Genomic DNA, 25433 nt, shown 5'->3' with positions numbered 1-25433 from the left:
AGAACGGTGTGAAGTTATCTGCACATACCATGAGCTATCGCCAAAATAGGTAGCGAGAGAGCAGCTACATTTATACTCAGTATTGACCATAATGCCATTCAATATAATTGTCAAGGTTATACTATCTGGCGGTGGTGCATAACCAAACTGGGTATGCACCATTTCATACGCATAAAATTACAATAAAAATACAATTTAACATATTCTACATATGAAAGATTAAGCTATATATCAGAGTTTTATGTGCGCATCAGATTTCAGTCGTAGGATCCTCATTCGGTAAAAAATGCGGTATCCTGTTCTCTACAACAAATGTGTTCAATCGGAGTCCACATGTTCTTAGGACTTAATACGCAGATATAATGAGCGTGATAGCGCACAGACCTAAATACTTTTACAGACCTAAATACTAAATACAGACCTAAAGACCTTCAGCACACTTTGGGCCTCTTCACCTCTTCCTTTTCCTTAACTACTATGTCATTATAATTGTCATTATAATTGTCATAATTGTCATTATAATTGTCATTATAATTGTCATTATAATTGTCATTATAATTGTCATTATAATTATTTTCCCATTAGTAAGTTTGTTTATTTTTAAAATACTCTTTCAGTTACAGAAGCTTGTTGATAATATTGAGCGGCCACCAGTCTGCCTGGATTACGGATATGTTAATCAATAAATCAATACGATGAAATGATGCGTCATCTGTGCAAGCCCCAAATAGTTTGCTACAATTGGCAGCCTACTAGAGGTGAAGTTAAGTCAGTTTTAAGTGAATCCGTTGAACAACAATCAATGGCTATCTATTGACCCGACCCCTAAGGTGAGTCCAGGGTTATCCATTGTCCTGCGCCATAGTTTACCATTATCAGTTGACTTATCTGGCTGACCACCCCCTTCTGAATCGACACTCACAGCAGTGTGTTGATATATGGTTAGTGTATCACATTTAGAGAGTACATGTAGGCCTACAGGTATTTATTTAGTTTCTGTACACTCAAAGTTTACCAGTCATATCATAGCGTCCAATAAGCATGGAATGGTCTGATATTATAAATATAGATTTGACTCGACAAAATATTGCATCAAAAATGGGCATCATCAATACTACTTAATTTTAATAACAGATGGAGAAGAAGACGTTGTCTCTAGTAGCAAATGTTCCACAAGGTTTGGCAGAGTGCCAATTGCGCTTGCTCTCCTCTTTGGGCATTGCGACTGGCTGCTAGGTTGTGCTTGAAGAATACACCGCTGCTCTGCACTCTCTTTCCCCTGAAACATTGAGTCCATAAAATTACATTTCTTGATTACTATAAAAAGGCTAAATAAAATATAGAACGTTTAAAAATATAGAGTTAAATTAGAGCCAACCAATGAGATCAGTAGACAGGCAAAAGGGATGTTTTGGTTGGTCGAGTTCGTTATCTCATTGAATTAAAGTAAAAACAAAATAATCTGCAAGAAAATGTATGGTCTAGTTTGCAGACAAGTTCTTTTACATGCATGCATTAAGGGACAAGTTCTTGTACAGCTTACATGAGACGTGTGCTGTATTTCAATAACACTTTCCCTTAACCGCATGCATTAAGGACTTCTACTAAAATATTTAATGTAAGTATCTGTGCAGCATTCTATGACACAAGTACAGTAGCAGCAGCACAAAAGTACAGCCGCTGTGACACAACGGTACAGCGGCTGTGACACAAAAGTACAATAGATGTGACACAAAAGTACAATAGATGTGACACACAAGTACCATAGATGTGACACACAAGTACCATAGATGTGACACACAAGTACCATAGATGTGACACACAAGTGCAGTAGATGTGACACACAAGTGCAGTAGATGTGACACACAAGTACCATAGATGTGACACACAAGTACCATAGATGTGACACACAAGTACAGTAGATGTGACACACAAATACAGTAGATGTGACACACAAGTACCATAGATGTGACACACAAGTACAGTAGATGTGACACACAAGTGCAGTAGATGTGACACACAAGTACCATAGATGTGACACACAAGTACCATAGATGTGACACACAAGTACAGTAGATGTGACACACAAATACAGTAGATGTGACACACAAGTACCATAGATGTGACACACAAGTACAGTAGATGTGACACACAAGTACAGTAGATGTGACACACAAATACCATAGATGTGACACACAAGTACAGTAGATGTGACACACAAATACAGTAGATGTGACACACAAGTACCATAGATGTGACACACAAGTACAGTAGATGTGACACACAAGTACCATAGATGTGACACACAAGTACAGTAGATGTGACACACAAGTGCAGTAGATGTGACACACAAGTACAGTAGATGTGACACACAAGTACCATAGATGTGACACACAAGTGCAGTAGATGTGACACACAAGTACCATAGATGTGACACACAAGTACAGTAGATGTGACACACAAGTACCATAGATGTGACACACAAGTACAGTAGATGTGACACACAAGTACCATAGATGTGACACACAAGTACAGTAGATGTGACACACAAGTGCAGTAGATGTGACACACAAGTACAGTAGATGTGACACACAAGTGCAGTAGATGTGACAAACAAGTACAGTAGCTGCAAGACACAAACACAACAACTGTAACAAGTATATATAGGAATTTTGCGCGAGCTCAGTTTTGCCATTTTCTTTAACATGATCTGGCACGATATTATAATAATATCTTACATAAATATTATGCAGAGTAAATACTACTATACTACTAGCAGAGTAAATACTACTATACTACTAGCAGAGTAAATACTACTATACTACTAGCAGAGTAAATACTACTATACTACTAGCAGAGTATGCTTGGGGCTAAAAAGAGAGTATAAAATAAATTAGGCACCTGGTGGATTCTGTCAAGTTCAAACTGAAATGGCTCCCTTTCTTTGTCTTCCTCCTCAGGACCAAATTCACATTCTACCAGCTCATTCAGCCGTAGAGTTTGTAAAAGCTGCAATACACCAACAAACGCTGAAACACACCAACAAATGCTGACATACATCAACAAATGCTGAAATACACCGACAAATACTGAAACACACCAACAAATGCTGAAACACACCAACAAATGCTGAAACACACCAACAAATGCTGAAATACATCAACAGATGCTGAAATACATCAAAAAATGCTGAAATACATCAACAAATGCTGAAATACACCAACAAATGTCGAAACACACCAACTAGTGCTGAAATACCCTCACAAATGGTGAAATACATCAACAGATGCTGAAATACATCAACTAATGCCGAAACCCACCAACAAATATTGAAACATACTCACAAACGCTGAAACACACCAAACAATGCTGACACACACCAATAAATGTTGACACACACCAACAAATGCTGCCACACACCAACAAATGCTGACACACACCAACAAATGCTGACACACATCAACAAATGCTGACACACACCAACAAATGCTGACACACACCAACAAATGCTGACACAGACTAACAAGTACTCATAAGTGCTGAAACTAATTTCATAAGCTCCAAACCACTTTCAGCTAGTCATAAAATAAACTCAACCTTTGTACTTGTGTTGAGTCTTTCTGCGTAGAGTTTGTTGAAGGCTGACTCACTCTCAATGCCCTTGTTATTGAGAGTTGAAGATATAGCTCGCTCCTTATATCGCTGCCAGCTGTGAGTCACCAAATATTTCTTTAGCAGCTCATTCTCTGTTGGATATCTGTGAAATGCAAAGCATTCCGACCATGACTCCTCAGCGTCAACAGCTTTGCGAAACAGAATGTTTTGGAAAATTGCACACATAGTAATACATTTCACAGCACAGATCCTTTCAAGTAGCTTAGCGTAACTTAGCAGTGTTTATGTCTATACCAATGTACCTGTAAACATACAGCGGACCCCTAGGAGACATAAATAACTAAAATACCTTTAGTATTATTGTAGATGCTAACAGAAGTTGGTAAACCAGTAGGCAATGTCTATTGGGTCATTATCCTGCTAGCAATACAGGTTCTCAAACGGAGGGTAGAAAAGAGAAAGAGTCTCAGTACAGACCTTTCTGTTTCAGTGATTGTCTTGATGTACTCAAGAGCTTCAAACGTTGCTCTCTTCAGAAACTCGGTCTGCTTCAGTCTCACCATTTTAGCTCCAGCGCTGACAAGGATTAAATGGCTGTTCTTGCTGCCTTCATCTGTGCCTGATCTCAGTATTGCATGGATGTCCTAAACAAGACCTTTACGGGTTTCATCCCACTGCGACCACTCACACACATATACACACATTATACGCACGGCTGTATATATAGACATACACACATGCGTATGAGACACTCATATACACACATTGTCTGCACAGTTGCATCTACATACATTTATGTATGTATATTGCACACTCATATACACACATTATCTGTACAGTTGTATATATAGACATACATACATGTGTATGACACATACATATAAACACACTGTTTGTACAGTTGTATGTACATACATACATGTATGTATATGGCACACCCATACACACGCATTATCTAAACAGTTGTATATATAGACATACATACATGTGTATGACACATACAAATAAACACACTGTTTGTACAGTTATATGTACATACATACATGTATGTATATGGCACACCCATACACACACATTATCTAAACAGTTGTATATATAGACAAACATACATGTGTACATACATATACGCACACTGTTTGTACAGTTGTATGTACAAACAGACATGCATACATATGCATAACAAACGCATATACATATATTACTTTGTGGAGCTATGCTGTCATTTCAACTAGCTAGACATTGCAACTGTGCTCTGGTAGCAAGAACTAAATTCCAAGTAGAAGTTGTCAGCCCTTGTAAACAAAAAATTAAAGAAAATATAATTGCAGCATTTATGTTCAACTCAAATTAATATTAGCTATACTGAGGATTCAGGTAGTTGTTAGGTCAAAACTATGTACAAGTTTAGTACTTCCATCATAAGCCGTTCACAGATATCTACCACAATGGAGGTAGTATTCAAAAGCTGTTCACAGATACCTACCACAATGGAGGTAGTATTCAAAAGCTGTTCACAGATACCTACCACAATGAAGGTAGTATACAAAAGCAACTCATTAACACTTACAAAAATATCTTTAGGGTGAACTTCTGCGATTTCTATAAAGACAATCTCTTCTCTATTCTTGTGCGCTTTTGCTCTCAACTCTTTCATGAGAGTTGTAAAATTTTTGACTCCACTAATCCGCAGACTCTGATCTTTTGTTTCATTCTTGCTTCTCCTTCGGACCTCTTCGACCTAGATATGTGCAAGAGAACCTATCACTCACTTGACCTAGATATGTGCAAGATAACCTAACACTCACTTGACCTAGATATGTGCAAGATAACCTAACACTCACTTGACCTAGATATGTGCAAGATAACCTATCACTCAATTGACCTACATGTAGATATGTGCAAAAACATTCATCACTCACTTGACCTAGATATGTGCAAAAAAAATTTATCACTCACATTGATCTTGATACATGCAAGAAAACTTATCAATCTATTTCTAGGTTTTTACAAACCAACCTAATCTTCTTCAGCTGAATACTGCAGCATATGTAATACAACGGAACTTCTTTTACCCAAATACATACGAAACAGTGTCACCTCTTGTGTCTAAATATCTACAAAACAATCTAGTATTTCCTGCTTTAGTATGCACTGTTTTTTAAAAACTCTATTTGAAGGGAGATAGCATTAGAAAATTACTAGCTGTGCCACCCGGCGTTGCCCGTGTAATAGAAGAGTATTTGGACAGAAAATAAATTTGTATTTAACATATAACAACATTTTCCATTCTAACTTTCAAACTACATATCATGAGAAAAGTTTTTTGTCTTATAAACAATGAGAAGTAGTGAGAGTTTTGCTATTAGCCAGTTTAATAATGTGAGCGAACAGCTTCTCGTGACGTTATGCTATGACCCGCGTCATACGCAAAGCAGTTAGGTTTTGCTCTGATATAATGACTTATATTGGCAAGGGAGCAATTTCGACTTTCGTAGTCTAGTGAACAAGGCGCCAGACTGGTGAACGGCTTCGTCTGAGATCGAATCCTCTTTGCTACGGAATATTTATTTTAAGATCTATAGACTGATTTCCGACGACGACACACGGACAGACTTTGTGAAATATATATATAGATGAAGAGATGGTATTAAGAAGTCAATGTCATTACTCAGAACAAATAAGACCCTTGATGGTGGCTTATATATTGGGTTGTATGAAGTGGTGGTAAAGGTGTATGCTGTCTCACCAAAGTTACTGGATTAAGAGTTGTTCATCTATGTAAGCGTAACAACTAAAAGCCTGTTAACACCACTCTGCATCTACAACTGGCCAACAAAATCAACTTACCTTTGCTAAGAACTGCAAGTCGACTTGAGACTAGTGAAGCACAAAGAGAAAACTACTCACAATCTTGATCAAACTCATCGGACAACGTTTAGGACCGCTAATTTTGTCTCGCAAAGTTAGTTTGTAGATTTTAACTTTGAGTAAAAATGTCCAACTTAAAAACTATGTAGGTCGGCTTGCGAAAGAAAAAGCCTTGGAGGGTTTGTGCAGTGATTAAGGTCGGCCTCCTGAATATCTGTATTTTTAGAGTACCCAAAAATTGAGCTGAGATTATACTTTGGTCATAAATAAAAGGAACAGTTCGTGTTTTCAATCCAAGTTTCTAGCAACAACCAAGAGACTAAATAAGATCTTTATAAACTTAAAAAACAGCACACGCCTGTACAGAATGCAAAGCAATAAAATAGAAGCCTATTTTTATAATCTAGTTCTCATTTTCTGTTTTTTCTTCTCTCTCCCCTCCCTCTCTCTCTCTCTCTCTCTCTTTCTCTCCCCTTCTCTCTCTTTCCTCTCTCTCTCCCTCTCTCTCTCTTTCCTCTCTCCCTCTTTCTCCCTCTCTCCCTCCCTTTCTCTCCCCTTCTCTCTCTTTCCTCTCTCTCTCTCTCTCTCCCTCTCTCTTCTTCTTTTCTTCCCTCTCTCTCCCTCTCACTCCCTCTCTCTTTCTCTCTCTCTCCCTCTCTCTCTCCCTAACTTTCTTTCTTTGTATCTTGTCTTACACTATGCAGCAGTTTAGTTGTTCAAGTGCAAGATAAGCATTTGTTTTTAATTTACGTATAATTGTGCTGCAAACTCTAAGAGTGTTGCAATACCCAAGAGAAGTTAAAATGTATTCATCAGCCTTTCCATCACATAATTGGTTAAAATTTATGTAACAAAACTGGTATAAAATCTGAAACAAACATAATATAATGATTAATACATTTACTTACTCTTGCACTAGAACAGCTGGTAGCCTTTAAATCAGCATTATTGAAACATTTGATTGTGAAGGTTTCTCTTTCAGTCTCTTCCATCTTTCCTCACCCTCTCTTGTAACTCTCCCTGTAACTTTCTCACTTATCTACCAACTCTCTCACTCACTTTCTCTCAACTAACTTTCGCTGTCTCTCTCTCTCTCTCTCTCTCTCTCACTCACTCACTCTGTTCTTTTTACTTTCTGGCTTCCTAACTTTGTCACTCGCTTGTTATTTCCCTCTTACTATCTACTTTTTGTAAATGAAAATAAATTCCCAGTAGGATTCTACATTATAGTTCCTATTAAACATATATGTGTACATTACAGTTCCTATTAAACATATATGTGTACATTATAGTTCCTATTAAACATATATGTGTACATTATAGTTCCTATTAAACATATATGTGTACATTACAGTTCCTATTAAACATATATGTGTACATTATAGTTCCTATTAAACATATATGTGTACATTATAGTTCCTATTAAACATATATGTGTACATTATAGTTCCTATTAAACATATATGTGTACATTATAGTTCCTATCAAACATATATGTGTACATTACAGTTCCTATCAAACATATATGTGTACATTACAGTTCCTATCAAACATATATGTGTACATTATAGTTCCTATTAAACATATATGTGTACATTATAGTTCCTATTAAACATATATGAGGCCGTTTTCGAAAGCTTATAGCTAGGAGTTCTAAAATATTGTGAATATTTCATTGCATGATAAGAAATATGAATATTTGTCAGTCTTCTATGACAGAGCACTTACTTGTTCACGAGCCCAAATCCAATCGAGAGCCATTGAGTTCAGCATCTGCACCTTCTGAAATATGGCTCTACTCTCGGCTGATGTACCTGCGTCTACAATTTGGTTGTGAGCGATATCTACTTAAGTTTACTTTCGTAATGATTGAGTTTCAGAACTTTTCTAAAGCACAAGTAAAATATCTAGTAATAAATATAAATTATTAAATATATATTATCAAATATAAAGTAATAAATATGTAGTATAAGTATATATTATTAGATATATAATTCTAAATATTTAGTATTAAATATATAGTATTAAATATATAGTAAAAAATGATCAATTTAGTTCCTAATGGGTGCAACTACTACCTTCAGAGGTTGGCAGGTAGGGTAGAGTGCCTCTGAAGTTAGTATTGCTTTAATGGCTCAAAGTGTGAAAGGCTGATTGAGATCTAGATCAGCCACAAATATGTTTCACTACAAAGCTGCTAACTGAAATTAGGAATTTTTAAGTCAGGCAATATTACTAGAATTTTTAAGACTAAAAAGAATGGTTGTTGCAGAACAACTAAGCTAATCCATTTATGATGCAGATAGTAGAATATTTTACCAACTTGTAATATCTTAAGACTTGTCATCTTATCAGAATTACTTCATGTTAAACACCCAGAGGTCTGGTTGATGAGTGTGTATGACATGTGTGAGCAAGTGTCAGACACTTCGACTATTCCTCAGTGGATACAAATGACAGCAGGTTTACAACAAACTCATTTACAAGGCAGAACCTAACTGCAGTTTCAGCCAAAATAACTAGCTCTATAAACTATCACTCGACAGTTCAATCAATTTCAGCAAACACCTGACAGTTGTATGATTGTCAGTAAGCATTTAGCAGCTGTATAATTTTTAGCAACTTTCTGACAGCGCAATCATGGTCAGCAAACACGTGACAATTCACTCATCGGCAACAAACACTTAGCAGTTTGACTGCTGTCAACAACTGGCTGGTCTTCCAGTAATAATTTAGTGACAGTTACTTATCGGTTTACATGCTAGGCCAATCTACTTAGACATTCAATCTATAGACAGGCAATCTATAGACATCCAATCTATAGACAGGCAATCTATAGACATCCAATCTATAGACAGGCAATCTATAGACATTCAATCTATAGACAGGCAATCAGACAAATGTCTAATATGCTGTCTATATATGTAGAATTGAGTCTAGAAGCTAAACAGCACTTGTGAGTTACCTACATTAGTCATTATGGAATGATGTACCTCAGCTATGACAAGGTGAGAGTCTCTGTCTTATTACAACAGGTTCAGGTGCCTTTTGTTACCTGACAGAGGACTATCTGTAGAAGAAAACCAACGCTGAGCATTATCTCCTCCTTCATTGATGATCGAGGAGAAGAGATGCGCAGACTTTTCTTCATCTTTACAACTTCTGCTCGTTAGTTGACCATCTTGATTCAGCTCAGTTTGAACAGTCATGCATCTTATCACTTTACACTTACCCTGCATAACAATAGCAACATTCTAATTTCATATATATAATAACCAAGGTGGCACAACTCCAACTATATTGCATAACACAAAACTATCATAATCTACTAAGGTCAACAAGAACAAATGCCTGGCTATTTGAGCTTGTCTTTGCTGTTTTCCATTGGTGAGATGTTTGAGCTGCAGGTTGACGCAGGGTTAGTTTTTTGTATTTAAACTTGAGTCATACTGCACCTTGTTGCATGGGCTGGCATAGTCTAAGCCAAGCCATTTTATAACAACTTTGTTGCAGTGTTTTAGTCCATCTTTATTTTATACCTGTGCAAAATTCAATGGCTATAATAAAGTGCTTGCTCTTCCATCAATATTTCAGTTGACTAATGGAAGGTGGTTATCTGGTCAGAGGAGAAAGGGTTCATCTAGAGCTCGCTGCTCATACTAAATCTTTCAACCTGATAATCTGACAATAGGTAGCTTGCGACGAAACATTTTCACTTGCACCTGGGTCACAATAATGGCTAAAAATAAAGTATTAGGTGTCAATAATGCATTAGGAAAGTACCTTGTTGGGTTGGTTGGTACGAATGGCAACCAGAACAAGGGATAGTTGGCATATGATAGTTGGTATATGATATCTGGTATATGATAGTTGGTATATGATAGTTGGTACAGCACATGTGCGAGAAAGTTGTTAACTGGTGCAGCTCATGCGCAGCACAGTATTAAGTGTTGGTTGATTGGTAGGCGTGACATACTGTACAGGAAGAGTGTTGATTGGTGGGTGTGGGATGTACTGTACAGGGAGAGTGTTGGTTGGCGGGTGTGTGACATACTGTACAGGGAGACTGCTGATTGGTGGGTGTGTGACATGCTGTACTGGTTCACCGGTGTCATATGCAGCCCAACAGGAGTTTGGTTAGTGAAATTGACATGCAATACAAAGAACATTTTGTTGGTAGATGTCATATGAAACAGAAAAAATACTAATTACAGACTGACGTGCAGTAGGAAGAGAGCTGTGGCTGGCTAGGGGTTATGCAGAAATATTTATTACATAAGAAGTGCTACGCTAGCTGATTGGTGGAATGCGTGAGACAGCATGAGAGAAATGAGTGATTTGGAGTTGCGTACTCATAAAGAGCAATCTATGGCCAACCTCCATGCATATATAGAGCCAATCTTCTAAGGCATTGTCAGCCACAACAACTTTGCTGTTCTTGTACTGTTTTATCTGGCCATCTGCACAGAGGGCATAAAGGTTTTCTTCACTCCACATGCCTGACATAAATATAGGGAGGCACCTAAAAGAGTAACGCACTGCCATGTTACATCGGGGAGTGATAATGTCTGAGTTATCTTCACCTGTTGCTAACATGATACAGAAACATAACGTGTGAATGATAACTACAATCATTAAATCAAGGCCATAATTGTTTTATTTTTCATTCAGTGATAAATAGTGATTTTGTCCGTGAGTACATCTCTGATGCAAGATTTTTTATTTTATAATCCTTTGCGGTTTTTAAAAGATTTATGTTTTTGTATTGAGGACGATATAGCCACGTTTCTATCACATGACTTTGGGGTAAATGTTTCCATTATAACACGCTAGAAATTATGCATTAATCTTAAGCCTGCAATGTCTGCTTTAGCAACAGCTATTTGCACCAACAGCTTTAGTTTTATTAACTGGTCCTATCAGCATTAGGGTCATAGTTCATAGTAAGAATTAAAATATGTACTAACCAGGTTATAAATATAGACCTGAAGTGAACTCAAATATAACACAGTTAGAGCTCAACTGACCAGATTGCATGAGCTACATAGTTGCCTGCAGATTGCATGAGCTACATAGTTGCCTGCAGATTGCATGGCGAATGCGAGCACCTGCACCTGCTTGTCTCTTTCTTTCATTATTAAAATAAAAAATTGTAAATAAGATATACTTTTGCTGTAGGGTAGTAGCATTACTAGTGTTAGTGGAAAAATTCCTAGCCTGTGAGAGTTGTAATTTGTTAGCCTACCTGATAAATGCTAGCTTCTCTTGCAGTTCTTCTTCAAAGATAGAAGGACAGATTACGCTGAATATTGCATTGTCTACTGTCAGCAGCTCACAATCTTCTCTGCACGTTATTGTGGCAGCTCTCGTTCCATTCTTTAGCAATGCCAGCTCCTGTTACGACCAACATTGTCTGTCATCAGAATACATTCTGTCATACAAACACATCTACTTGAAAATATAAAATTTTGCGGTTAATTCTTTTGGCAATACCTCGTTTGTTAAAAGTCTAGCAGCCTTAACTAATTGACACACAAATTTTACGATTATGTGGTACCTCAGTCACATCATACTATCTTTTTTTTAAATGTTGCTACCTTCAGTTTGGCTAAAGAATAACTGGCATATTGTAAACAGAGAGCGTAGAAAATAATAAGAAATGGTAGCATGCATTTTATTTAATCACAGGTTATACTCAAGAAGCTGGGCAGTACACAGATGCCCGTGGATGACTGTAAAACGTGAGTTGTTTTAAATCAATGAGTCTGCATGTTCATTAGCAGACAGATATTAGACGTGCAGACTATTTGGGACATTCAAAGACACCAAAACTGTGATGCTACGCAGGGGCAACAACCAGATGAAAAGAGAGGTGCTCTGGTCTCAGGACAATCTGCTAGCACGTGCTCCATTTGCACACTTCATGTGACACACTCCATGTGACACACTATGTGACACACTCCAGGTGAGACACTTCATGTGACACACTCCATGTGACACACTCCATGTGACACACTTCATGTGACACTTTTCATGTGACACACTCAATGGGACACACTTAATGAGAAACACTCCATGTGACACACTTCATGTGGCACACGCCACATGGCACACTCTATGTGACACACTCAATGTGGCACACTCCATGTAACACACTCTGTGACACACTTCATGTGACACACTCCATGTGATACACTCCATGTGACACACTATGTGACACACTCCATGTGACACACTTCATGTGACACACTTCATGTGACACACTCCATGTGACACTCTTCATGTGGCACACGCCACATGGCACACTCTATGTGACACACTCAATGTGGCACACTCCATGTAACACACTCTGTGACACACTTCATGTGACACACTTCATGTGACACACTCCATGTGACACACTTAATGGGACACACTTAATGAGAAACATTCCATGTGACACACTTCATGTGGCCCACGCCACTTGGCACACTCTATGTGACACACTCAATGTGGCACACTCCATGTAACACACTCCGTGACACACTTCATGTGACACACTTCATGTGACACACTTAATGGGACACACTTCATGTGACACACTCCATGTGACACACTCAATGTGGCACACTCCATGTAACACACTCTGTGACACACTTCATGTGACACACTCTATGCGACACACATCATGTGACACTTCATATGACATGCAGTAGCATGCAGGGACACTCTCATGCTCCTAGCAGCTTCTAATTTCAAGCCTTATTAAAGATACATGAAGCAATAAAAGAAAGTTATCAGTAGTTGGGCCAAGCACAATAAAAACGCTACCTGTTGCAGCTATTTTCTTCCGAAAAATGAAAACATATTGGGGCCTAGGTAGAGCATGCACTCACCCGCTGTGATTCTGTGATATTCTAAACAAAACAATATTATACATAAAGCTGTAAGCTCATGGTTCATTCAATCATCCAAGTCATGTGAACACCGAGCTTGTTCACATGAATACAACTATAGTACTTGTATGTAAGTACTTGTATTAGTAAAAGGAGTGACTAGACCGACTCGGGTCTACAACCTTCAGCTAAATATTTGGTAACATCAGCAATGCATACAAGAGTGAATATTATGCCATTCTCCTACGTGCTGGGTACATCTATGCTCTATGTAATACTCTATGTAAAGATAAGTAGAGCCAACTCCACAAGGCCTTCTGTGATGTGAAGGCTGCGTACAATTATCCCCCAACTTATGTCATCATTGAGAGACACCAGACAGATCCTGGCTTTAAATTTGTTTGCCTTTTTTATGAGCAACAGCGCTGTAAGCTGTTCATGGATATTGAAAATAACTAGAAGGAGGATGAATTAAACTGTCAGACGAATAAAAGAGAATGTTTGTGAGCAACACAAAGAGGCTGTCATAAGAGCTTCAACTCAAAGCAGTGAAAGATCCAAATTTTCAAATGCACAAATATTGAAGAGCAGGGGGACTATTGTTTTCAGTCAGCGTTCTGTCAGCATTCTGTCAGCATTCTGTCAGAGTATCAGAGATCATGCTGTTTGATACTATCAGTTATATGTTCTCACATCATGGCTCTAGCTTCGGCCTAAACAGCTCAATGCCAGTGAAGATCGCTGAAAAGAAGGCTGGTCTAGCCTTCTTTTCAGCGATCTTCACTGGCATTGAGCTGTTTGACTGACACCGAAATCTTGTTGCAAGCAACATAAGTGTAAAACATGCGGAGACTCAGCTGATATCAGACTGTGGAGTGAGTTATTGTTGACACCCGTCAAACACCTGTCAAACTTCATTGATGTTTTTATGTTTCTATTTGTATTCTCTCAGTTACCTAAGGATCTATACGAAGTTATTTATCTTCTACCACTTAATACATCACAAGTGTGCGCAAAGGGCTGCCCTGCCTAGTTAAAGCCTACCTTGAACTCTGGGGCAGGCTGCCAATTACATTATTATGCTTTGTTTATCTACTGATGTATGACTCGCAAGGAAGAGGCTGTTTACTCATCTTCCTCAAGTTTCAAAATGCTCTCTGTTCAGCCCTGGGCTAAAAACCTTTTCCATACTCTCATTAAGCCATCAGTACTGATGAACTATGCATTTTTTCAAACGATGCATTTTGGACATCGTACCACACCAGTCAGTCGCTCACACCTTAGACACTCGCTGTAATATATTTGTATAATGAGTTGTCTACTCTCGCAAGCTGCCAAATGCGCTGCTGAAGATTAATACAGCGTGAAAGGCCAACAGTGCGTAAAGAAAGTGCCTCTCGCTAGTCTTACCCCAAATGACTCTCCTCTGTGAAGAATTGCTGTTGTTTTAGTAAAGACCTCCTGGCTGCTATTACAGTCTTCAACATTGACGAAGACAGACCCGCTGTAGATAAAGTAGAAACAGACTCCAGAGTGCCCTTTTCTTAGGATAATCCTCTTGGCATCAACACTGCATAGACATCAATACTGCATAGACATTAACACTGCATAGACATCAGCACTGCATAGACATCAAAACTGCATAGACATCAACATTGCATAGACATCAACATTGCATAGACATCAACGCTGCATAGACATCAACACTGCATAGACATTAACACTGCATAGACATCAGCACTGCATAGACATCAACACTGCATAGACATTAACACTGCATAGACATCAACACTGCATAGACATCAGCACTGCATAGACATCAAAACTGCATAGACATCAACATTGCATAGACATCAACGCTGCATAGACATCAACACTGCATAGACATCAGCACTGCATAGACATCAACACTGCATAGACATTAACACTGCATAGACATCAACACTGCATAGACATCAGCACTGCATAGACATCAAAACTGCATAGACATCAACATTGCATAGACATCAACGCTGCATAGACATCAACACTGCATAGATATTGGCGCTGCATAGATATTGGCGCTGCATAGACATCAACACTGCAAAGACATGAAAACTGCACAGACATGAACACTGCATAAATAAACATTTAATAAATGAGAAACCCACTAATAGTATACAGTTAAGACTGTTAGTCTAGAGCACTATGGTTAGTCTTTTAGGTTTTGCTGAAAGAGAAAGCTGACAACCTCGAATGAGCAACATGTTATAAACTGCATGACTTGGAAAGGACAGAACAGCTTCATAGAATGAGAGTAACAGATAATTAGAGCAAACAACCTTCAGCCTAAGAATAGGACAGCTTCTATAGTCTGTGCATTTTTCATATGGTATATAGTGAAGTGGGACATGCATTGGAAAATACTGTAGGCTGTAAAGTGGTGATTATTTGTTCATTTCGGTTTTTATTCAAAGTCAATCTAAGGTGTGCGACAGCATAAAGCAGTCCCTGCGATTAGATGAATTACGTTTATAACTACTATGGCTAAATTACATGCAAACATGTATTAAGAACAGAGCATTTCACACCTCTCTACTTCCCTGTTTACTATGAAATACCCTACTGAACAGCCTATTTGCTGGTCTAGGAGAAATTGGGGTTTCCAATTACCAAAGATTCGGCTTTCTGTTTTGTGCTAGTTGCCATAATGCTCATTCTTCAAGTCAGATGCTGATACACTTGAGACTCAAGGACTTGAGGTGACAAATATGTTCCGGCTACTCATCTGGTCTCATGGCTGGCTAATATACCATAGCATTTATATTGTCAGTAATATAGACCTACCATAGCATTTATATTGTCAGTAATATACCAAAGCATTTATGGTGTCAGTAATATACCATAGCATTTATACTGTCAGTAATATACCATAGCACTTATACTGTCAGTAGTAGACCATAGCATTTATGGTGTCAGTAATATACCATAGCATTTATGGTGTCAGTAATATACCATAGCATTTATACTGTCAGTAATATACCATAGCACTTATACTGTCAGTAGTAGACCATAGCATTTATGGTGTCAGTAATATACCATAGCATTTATACTGTCAGTAATATATCCTAGCATTTATACTGTCAGCAATATACCATAGCATTTATGGTGTCATTAGTATACCGTAGCATTTATGGTGTCAGTAATATACCATAGCATTTATACTGTCAGTAGTATACCATATCATTTATGCTGTCAGTAATATACCATAGCATTTATACTGCCAGTAATATACTGTAACATGTGGCTTTCTAGTTCTGCGAGTAAACATTGAAATTGATAGCAGACAGCTAGTGTGATGGGAGGTAGATGTGTGTTTGGTTTATTTATTAGGAGAAATTTGAAGCACATCGGATGGAAAAAGGAAGGATTAGCTCTATACAAGTTGAATTCTGAAACTTTGGTTTGTTGCAGTGTCTCGACAGTATATCAATTGATATCCTCAGAAAATTATGATAGAGGAGGGCAGACTTATAATTATCAATAGACTTCAGAACCGCTAGCGGCAGGATCTAGGCTAATTGTCTATAGCTCTACAGTCTTGTTAGAACTAACGAGAAAGTATGGCCATATAACTGATATTTCAGCCCGTTCAGTATACATGAGATTAACAAAAAGGTTTTACATAAGTACAGCACTAGTACATAAGAAGACAGTAGCCAATACTAGTACATAAGAAGACAGTAACCAGTAGTAGTACATAAGAAGACAGTAGCCAATACTAGTACATAAGAAGACAGTAACCAGTACTAGTACATAAGAAGACAGTAGCCAATACTAGTACATAAGAAGACAGTAACCAGTGCTAGTACATAAGAAGACAGTAAGCAGTACCAGTACACAACGAGTCCTTAGAGACTGCTAACTATCAAGTATAGAAGGACTCACAACTCGCGTCTCATCGCTCTACACATGGCTAGTTGGATCTTCTCTGTGAATTTCTCAAACGCCTTCAAAGGCCTGACCAGCGAGTGAAGTTTATTACACTCCGTCTGTGTTCTCCAATCAGGTGGCTTCCTGAGAATCCGCTCTGCCCATACAGGGATCCTTGTTGATACCTGGTCAACCAACAATATTCAACAACAGGCATCAGTTACTTTCAGATCTGGTTAGTTTGTAGCCGAGTTTGGCCATCTTAGAAGCAAACGCATGCGTCAAGTCTTAATGTACGGAAATATTGTCAACTCTTGAGACTTGATTGGCCATGGTTTGTGATACATCTATATTATTATTGGCTGTTGTATGACGATGACTGTTGTCTAGGACAACATCATTTCATAATGCTATGAAACCCCAAGCCAGTTCGGTCGCTTTTCATGTCACAAAACAGACTTTGTTCTTTGACTGGCACAATTATTTTGGGACTTCGAAAGGTGGCTGATTAGCTCAGATAGTTAGAGTATCGATCTTATAAGCTGAAAGTCATGGGTTTGAGTCTAATACGGGCTAACATTTTAGTTGTTTCATTAATTGTGTGTACAGATTTTTGTGATTGCGTGAAAGTTGGCACATTCAAGACAACTTCTATTGTAAGACAAAAATAAATGGCTTTGGATATCCATACCGCACTTTATCATTTCTGACAATTGAACATTGATCTTAATAACAAATATGTGAATCCTTCTAAAATTAATCTCAAATGAACTGATTTTAGCTAAAAATATCTACAATGAAAGTTGTAATTTGTCTGATGACGAGTTACATGTATTTTAATAAATCCAATATACATAAAGTATTTTTCATTCATCCACAAATTCTTATGAACAAAGAGAGCAGTTGCTATCATTTAAAATGACCAATGGTAGGTCTTAATAGAAAAAATACTCGCGATAATCCTTTCTGTTTGTATTTTAAGTATAAACAAGCCGAATGATAGCAATAGCTATGTATAGTTCAGTTTGTATTATTATACATCTATTGAATGCCTGACGTTGCCAGGGTAATAAAAATGTCTTTGCAAAAAAAATTCATTTTTATTATGAGAAAAGTGTTTTGTGCAGTTGAAATAAACTAAGAGAAAAAATAACACAGCTGTAAAAGCGTTTAAATGTAAATGTGAAATAATTAAAAAGTAAGGGCTAAATAAAGTCTGTTTTGTTACGATTACAATGAAAAATTATTTGGTATACAACTATATGATTTCAATTCGTTTCAGTATTGGCATCATAAGGTAAGAATGTTGTACAGAATGGTATAGAAACCCATAGTAATTATCTAATGCAAACAAACCTCTGGTAAAAATCATCAAAATTTTATATTTCGTACTGTACATATTAAACATTTGTAACAAAATAATTTATGTTAACTTTAGTAACTATAGTTCCCTATAGTAACTTTAGTGTATTTTGTGGTTATGATCTGCAATAAATATAACATTGCAATGTACTATGTGTAGTACATATCGTAGGGAGTACATACTTTCGAGACAGACGTATAACATAAACGTTGAATTTCACTTAAATGAATTTAGCTTACTAAACACATATGTACTTGAAAGTGAGTTTTAGTATGTATTTTGCTAAACTAAACTTCAACTTTGTCAGAGGCTAGAATTTTATCTCTTATCTGTTTTCGATTTCGTTTTTACTATAACTTATAGCCAATGACGCTAAAGTTAGATAAAGAGCGAGTGAGCATCGTATCTCTTTCAAGTGTTGTGAGAGGGTTTTGGCAAATAGCATATCGGCATTTTTGTTACTTCGTTGTAATCAGTACATCGACTGCCAAGTTTTAATTTCGGGAGAAAGTTTTGTTGATATCACACGGCGCAAAATAAGCCAGAAAATCTTTTTGTTGTCGAATGGCAAGGGTGAAAAAAAACATCGTGTTCCATATTGTAAGGCAAAATAAATCATATAACAGGGTCATCGTAACCTGAGAGCGCACTGTATTAATTAAGAATTTAGCGTGTGCAATCTCGAAAAGGATATACGGTATATGGTAAGAGCTGGATGAAAAGAACGGCTTAGCCTTGTGGTTACACGCCCTTGTTAGTAGACTTGTTAGTAAACTTGTTAGTAGACTTGTTAGTAGACTTGTTAGTAGACTTGTTAGTAGACTTGTTAGGAACTTGTTAGTAGACTTGTTAGTAGACTTGTTAGTAGACTTGTTAGTAGACTTGTTAGTAGACTTGTTAGTAGACTTGTTAGTAGACTTGTTAGTAGACTTGTTAGTAACTTGTTAGTAGACTTGTTAGTAGACTTGTTAGTAGACTTGTTAGTAAACTTGTTAGTAGACTTGTTAGTAGACTTGTTAGTAGACTTGTTAGTAGCCTTGTTAGTAGACTTGTTAGTAAACTTGTTAGTAAACTTGTTAGTAAACTTGTTAGTAAAATTGCTAGTAACTTGTTAGTAAACTTGTTAGTAACTTGTTAGTAAACTTGCAGTTCGAGTGTTATGAGTTGAATTCCAGTACGAAGGTGATTTTTCATTGCTAAAGCTTTATTGCTATAGCTAAACAGTCTGACAGACCGTGCAAACATAGAGATTTATATATATATACAGTCAAACATGGATAACTCGTCCACGGATAACTCGAACACATGGTTAATTCGAACATTTCCTTTGGTCCGTTCCCACGTAATGATAAATTGCTATAGATAACTCGAACTCAACACTGTTAATTCGAACTGTTTTTTGCCCAACAGCTACCGAAACGGTTGTTTTCGCTTTAGAAAATCACTTTATTCAAAGCCATAGAGGTAAACTTCATCTTTTCGTAATTCATAAGCGTCGTTATTACCACCATCGGCAAAATATTTTTGTCAACGACTTTTCTAAAAGTTTGGTGAAATTTGATTTATACTGCGATACGATGAATAGCACGGGCTAGCCGGGTCACGCGCGCAAGAATTTTCGCCACGCACATACAAAACAAAAATCGCATGTTGTTTTGTATGTGCGTGTCGAAAATCCTTGAGTGCGTGACTCGGCTAGCCCGTGATGAATAGTTTTCCGACGTTGATTCCGTGTTGAATCAACGTCGGAATGTTGAATGTTTAAAACGTCTTAAAAATGTTGTAATTGAACGTATACGTTGTCTGAGCTACAAAAAACTATTCATCGTTTGACCTAAACACAGAATACGTGTGTACATTCAATAAGTATATATTAAAAAAGCGTGAGTGATATAGAATGTACCGTAAAACCTCGTAAAACTTTTAATTGAACTGCCTCGGAGTGTTGCTCTTAACGAATCCCAGGTAAAGTAAGGTAATCTGCATAAACTTTAAGAAAAAACGGCAAAATTGATCGTGGGTAAAACCCCAAAAGAAAAAAATGTCTTTTCTTTTGAGCATTTCAACAACGATCAAGTTTTGCCAATGTCAATCTGAAAAACGTCCTGGCAATAACATCACCTCAAACAACAAACCAATCTCAAGTGATAGAAAAATCTCTATACTTTTTCATGAAAACGTTTTAAACTTTACATTAGAAGCATTTAATTTGAAACAAGCCATTTGTGCTTTTGATTTATATACAGTACTGTCTGTAGCATGAGTATATACAGTCAAACATGGATAACTCGAACTTCATGGGACCGAGCGAAAGTGTTCGAATTATCAGAGTGTCCAAGTTATCAGAGCACTGTCACAAGTCCATGAATTTACTTATTTATTAGTAGATACATGTACATATACAAACTATAATATAAATCAAAAGCACAAATGGCTTGTTTCAAATTAAATGCTTCCAATGTAAAGTTTAAAACGTTTTTATCAAAAAGTATAGAGATTTTTCTATCACTTGAGATTGGTTCGCTGTTTGAGGTGATGTTATTGCCAGGACGTTTTTTAGATTTACATTGGCAAAACTTGATCGTTGTTGAAATGCGCAAAAGAAAAGACATCTTTTTCTTTTGGGCGTTTTACTCACGATCAATTTTGCCGATTTTTCTTGAAGTTTATGCAAAGATTACCTCACTTTACCTTGCTTCCGAAGGGCGATCGTTAAGCGGATGTTTGGTATAAATAAAATTTCACCAAACCTTTAGAAAAGTCGTTGACAAAAATATTTTGCTGATGGTAGTAATAACGACGCTTATGAATTACGAAAAGTTGAGGTTTACCTCTATGGCTTGGAATAAAGTGATTTTCTATAGCGATAACAACCGTTTCGGTAGCCGTTGGGCAAAAAACAGTTCGAGTTAACAGTGTTGAGTTCGAGTTATCTATAGCAATTTATCATTACGTGGAAACGGACCAAAGAAACCGTTCAAATTAACCATGTGTTCGAGCTATCCGTGGGCGAGTTATCCATGTTTGACTGTATATATCTATACATATATTTCTCAAAGTATGTCCGTATGTGGATTTGTGCGCATTCCGGATATAGGTATAGCTATAGAGCACACTGATTATTTTGCCGATGTGGCCACACATTACGACAATCCTGTTAAGAAATATTTTTTGTAAGGTTCAATTACTATATCTGAGGTCAAGGCCAAATCTTTCCGCGCGAACATATATATATATATAATGTATATATATAGATTAGAGTTAAATATATTGTATACAGAAAATATACAAAATTTATCACTGATTAATGGACAAGATTTTATTCTGTAATGTCTGTTTCAAAAGAACTGCACACTTAAGTCCTTAAGTCTTCAATTGCACACTTCTCAAATCCTTAAGCCGTAAAAGGTAAAATAACGTTAGTGAACCTGCACCTTGGATCGGCTATAGTCTTCACGCCTGAACTGTTTGTCCATGGTGTCCGTGTTCCGAGTGTGCCAGTCCATCTCCATGGCAGTCATAACCATTTTGTCTAAACTGATGGCTATCATGGCCCGTTTCCACCGTATCACCCACAAAACCTTCCATATGGCCTCGCTGAACCGCTTAGCAGCCTGTAATTATGGTGTTTGTTGTTTTATAGCAAAATAAGGTAAATGAGATTTAAAACAGAAGGTAATGGAGCAACTGCGCTCTGAGTGAATCAAGTGTGCCTGAAATGTATAAGTACAAATGATTGAGAAGTAATTTGGTAATTGGCACATTCCAGTTTCTTTGTTTAAACAATTTTTACTTTTCTGGCTTTAAATTCAGTCAGTTTTTGTTTGCTGACCAAGTGAATCAGTAACTTTGATCCTCTCTAAGCCAAGGCCAGCAACTTTCACATTAAATACCTCGATAAAGATTGCTAATGAGCATGTGTATAAAATATTACACTTACACAAAGAGTTACGTTGTTTGAGATATTCATAATTATAGATTTATATTAATTTCTTATATTTACATATTTATATCGTATTGAAAGTATTTATGGATCCTTTATTAACCACATTCTGCAGCTGTCAAAATATATATCTCATATCGCTATGGATATTTACTACAAAATTATTTGTAGAAATGGAGATATTGTATATATGAACGTTGGTACAAACTGCACCTGAGGCTATCTTGGTATGCCTAGAATGCTTGTATTTCATTGCCATTCTCTATTTGTTATTCCTGCTAGTGAGATGGAGAAGTTGATGATTATATAAAAGAAACCTATCATTCTTCTCATTGTCTCCTGACTGTCCAGACTCGCTGTTGTATTTTTATATTTTGCACTGTGAGAAGTAGAGTTACAGATATATTTATTCTAAGTTCTGCTAAGGCTGAGTCTAGTTAGCACCACATCTAATACAAACATTACCATAGGAACCCAACAAACTCAGATACAGCGCATAAACATGAGCCACAATTTCCTTTTAAAAAGCTTAAAAAATTCCAATTCATGTTTTTCAAGAATAGTACTGGCTTGGTGTGGTGCTAATCACAGATATTCGCGTGGGAGGCATGTGGCAGAGAAGGGCGAAGTGGAAGAGGAAGAGGGTTGATAGGAGTAGATAAGGTGTGAGAAAAGATGGGAAAGCTGCACCAGAGTCCTGTCTAGTATGTAGTATCATTCACAATTTACTAGCACGCCTGACCACAAGCTCTAGTAACTACACGTACATGTAAGTGACAAGAAATAAAAGACTTGCCAGAGCTCTTTGTGTAGCTTGATTCTTTTCCAAAGCTCTTTTTTCTTTCAGAAGTCTGTAATAAGTTTGCACCTTCTCTTCAGAAGTTTGTCTATGAGCTAAAACAATCTTTTTGCGCTCCTCTGGACTCAACCTTGCCGATCGCCTCCTACAGCTCTGAGCTCTCACCTTTTTCACGATATCTTCTTTGCCAAAGTTTCTGTTTGGTAAAATATGCATACGCGTATAGATAGTTAGGCGGTAATGAGGCTTCACATATGATGACGGACAAGGCAGTCAGGCCTTTAGCGGTGAGTTTAATAGTAATGTAAGCGGAGTGTTTAGCAGTAAAGTAAGTAGTAAAGTAGGTAGACAACTCCTGGCATGCTGAGCTGAATCAGTAAATTACATGTAAGTCAAGTTATTTTTTTTAGTGCAAAACCATTCAATAAGTTGAGAAAAGGTCAGATTAAGCCAAATGAAAACAGGCCAAGCCATTACTAGTTAGGAGTGTTAAAAACGAATAAAAGCAGGGTAGGTTGACGGGTTGAGTCATCCCTTGATTAAGTATATCAGCTCCTTTCATTATATAGCATGTGACAACATAATACTGAAACTAAAGTCAAACCAGATCATGAGCCACGCAATCTCTAATCATCATACTGAACTACATGTACATGGAGAGACTACCTACGAGCTAAATTTAGAGCCATATCTCTAGTCACCATCTTCAAAATGTTTCTCATGCAATTCTACACGAACCTGACTCAAGTTTGATCTGCAGCTTTCCTCTGTTTCATTCTCACAATTAGTCTATTAACTAGCATAATGGCTGGTGTTGCACGGGTATTAAAAATAAGCTTATAAACAGTGACAGGTAACGTAGTTGCCTGCCACTGCTCGTTACCCTGGCACATTGCCAATAGCTAATTTGAGCAGGCTAATAATTTAAAATCACTAGTAAGAGTCGTGAGAGCAAGCTTTAGTGACGTTGTTATAACGTAATGCCATGCGTATTTTAATCTAGATAATCACTCATATCGCCAAATGAATTCATCAATCTCTTTAGCTTAATTGGTAAGATATTTGCTTGGTGAATAGGAGGTTCCGAGATCAAATCTAGCAGGATGAGAGCTTTCAAATCCAAGATTTTAATTGCTGTAGCAAGACAAACCAAAGTACAGACAAACAAATTTGGAGATTTTTATATACACGTATATAGACTTATCTTGTGGTAACTGCATACACTACATTGTGTTTGTTCACATTTTTTACAAGGAAATAACGAATTTTTCAACGTAATGTAGTAGAGTTCAGCTACACAAGAATGAACTCGGAGCAATTTGCAGAGAATATTCATTTAAGGCAGTCTTAATAGGAACTTTCTCATTAAATGTGAATGAACCAAATTAGCTTTTGGGTTTCAAACTCGGTCTTTTGCTACTGCTATTATGAAGACTACTACACCCGCTAGTCTCATGCGCTGTGAGAGGTTGTCATGAGTAATCAGTACATGGAGAATTATCCATCCAATGGCAAAGGTACTGGGGTGGTGTAATGGTAATGAGCTTGCTTTTGAGTTTGTTGCCCAGGGTTTGATTCCTATATGAGGCAATATTTTGCCCTAACACTCTTAGGGAGTGGCTTCAGACAGACAGATGAACACTGCTCTTATTATATAGTAAAGATTTGCATCCTTGACTCTGATTGGATAAAAAGAAAAGTGCCTGCTTACCCTTGACCTTTATAGCCTTCTACTGGCAGCTCACTGCTTATGTAGTTGATGAGCTTGAAGCTGCTCGCTGGTGTAATCGATGAGACAGATCTGTTTTTGCTCGACGTCGTCGCTGTATTTGGTCTAGTTGTAATATTTGCTCCAATGGGGTTTGGTTCTTGAAATCTTGCTCTTGCCTCCGCAGTATGTGGACGATTCTTAACGTAAAAGTTCATTTGCTGAGCTGGTCTCAATGTCAGCTGTGACTTTTCAGAAGAAACTACAGGTTTGGTGACAAGATCAGGTTGAGATTGGACAGATCTATACAGAGTCATTTTGCCTCTCCATTGCTGCCGTGTCCTTTCCAT

At 37.3% G+C, this 25433-nt stretch overlaps 1 protein-coding gene across 1 annotated transcript; it reads right to left on the bottom strand.

Moving 5' to 3' along the window:
* Positions 1-1020: 1020 nt before the first annotated feature.
* Positions 1021-25433, bottom strand: LOC137385684 (uncharacterized). Its single transcript, XM_068072209.1, has 12 exons — positions 25087-25433; positions 23373-23571; positions 22068-22247; positions 11729-11877; positions 10861-11005; positions 9539-9716; positions 8212-8303; positions 5183-5353; positions 4093-4259; positions 3598-3757; positions 2902-3009; positions 1021-1279 (listed from the first exon to the last, which is right to left on the bottom strand). The coding sequence occupies exons 1-12, from the start codon at positions 25431-25433 to the stop codon at positions 1115-1117; spliced, it is 2061 nt and encodes a 686-aa protein (XP_067928310.1). The 3' UTR covers positions 1021-1114.

Source organism: Watersipora subatra, chromosome 1 (assembly GCF_963576615.1).
Source record: "Watersipora subatra chromosome 1, tzWatSuba1.1, whole genome shotgun sequence".
NCBI classification, from domain to species: Eukaryota; Metazoa; Bryozoa; class Gymnolaemata; order Cheilostomatida; family Watersiporidae; genus Watersipora; species Watersipora subatra.
This window is presented reverse-complemented; position numbering and strand designations above follow the sequence as displayed.

Excerpts from the sequence above, each read along its gene's own strand:
- LOC137385684 (XM_068072209.1), bottom strand. The coding sequence starts at position 25,433 with ATGGAAAGGACACGGCAGCAATGGAGAGGCAAAATGACTCTGTATAGA. Across the intron at positions 4,260-5,182 it reads TTCACCCTAAAGATATTTTT|GACATCCATGCAATACTGAG; the intron begins GTAAGTGTTAAT and ends GGTCTTGTTTAG. Across the intron at positions 3,758-4,092 it reads ACAATCACTGAAACAGAAAG|ATATCCAACAGAGAATGAGC; the intron begins GTCTGTACTGAG and ends TGCATTTCACAG.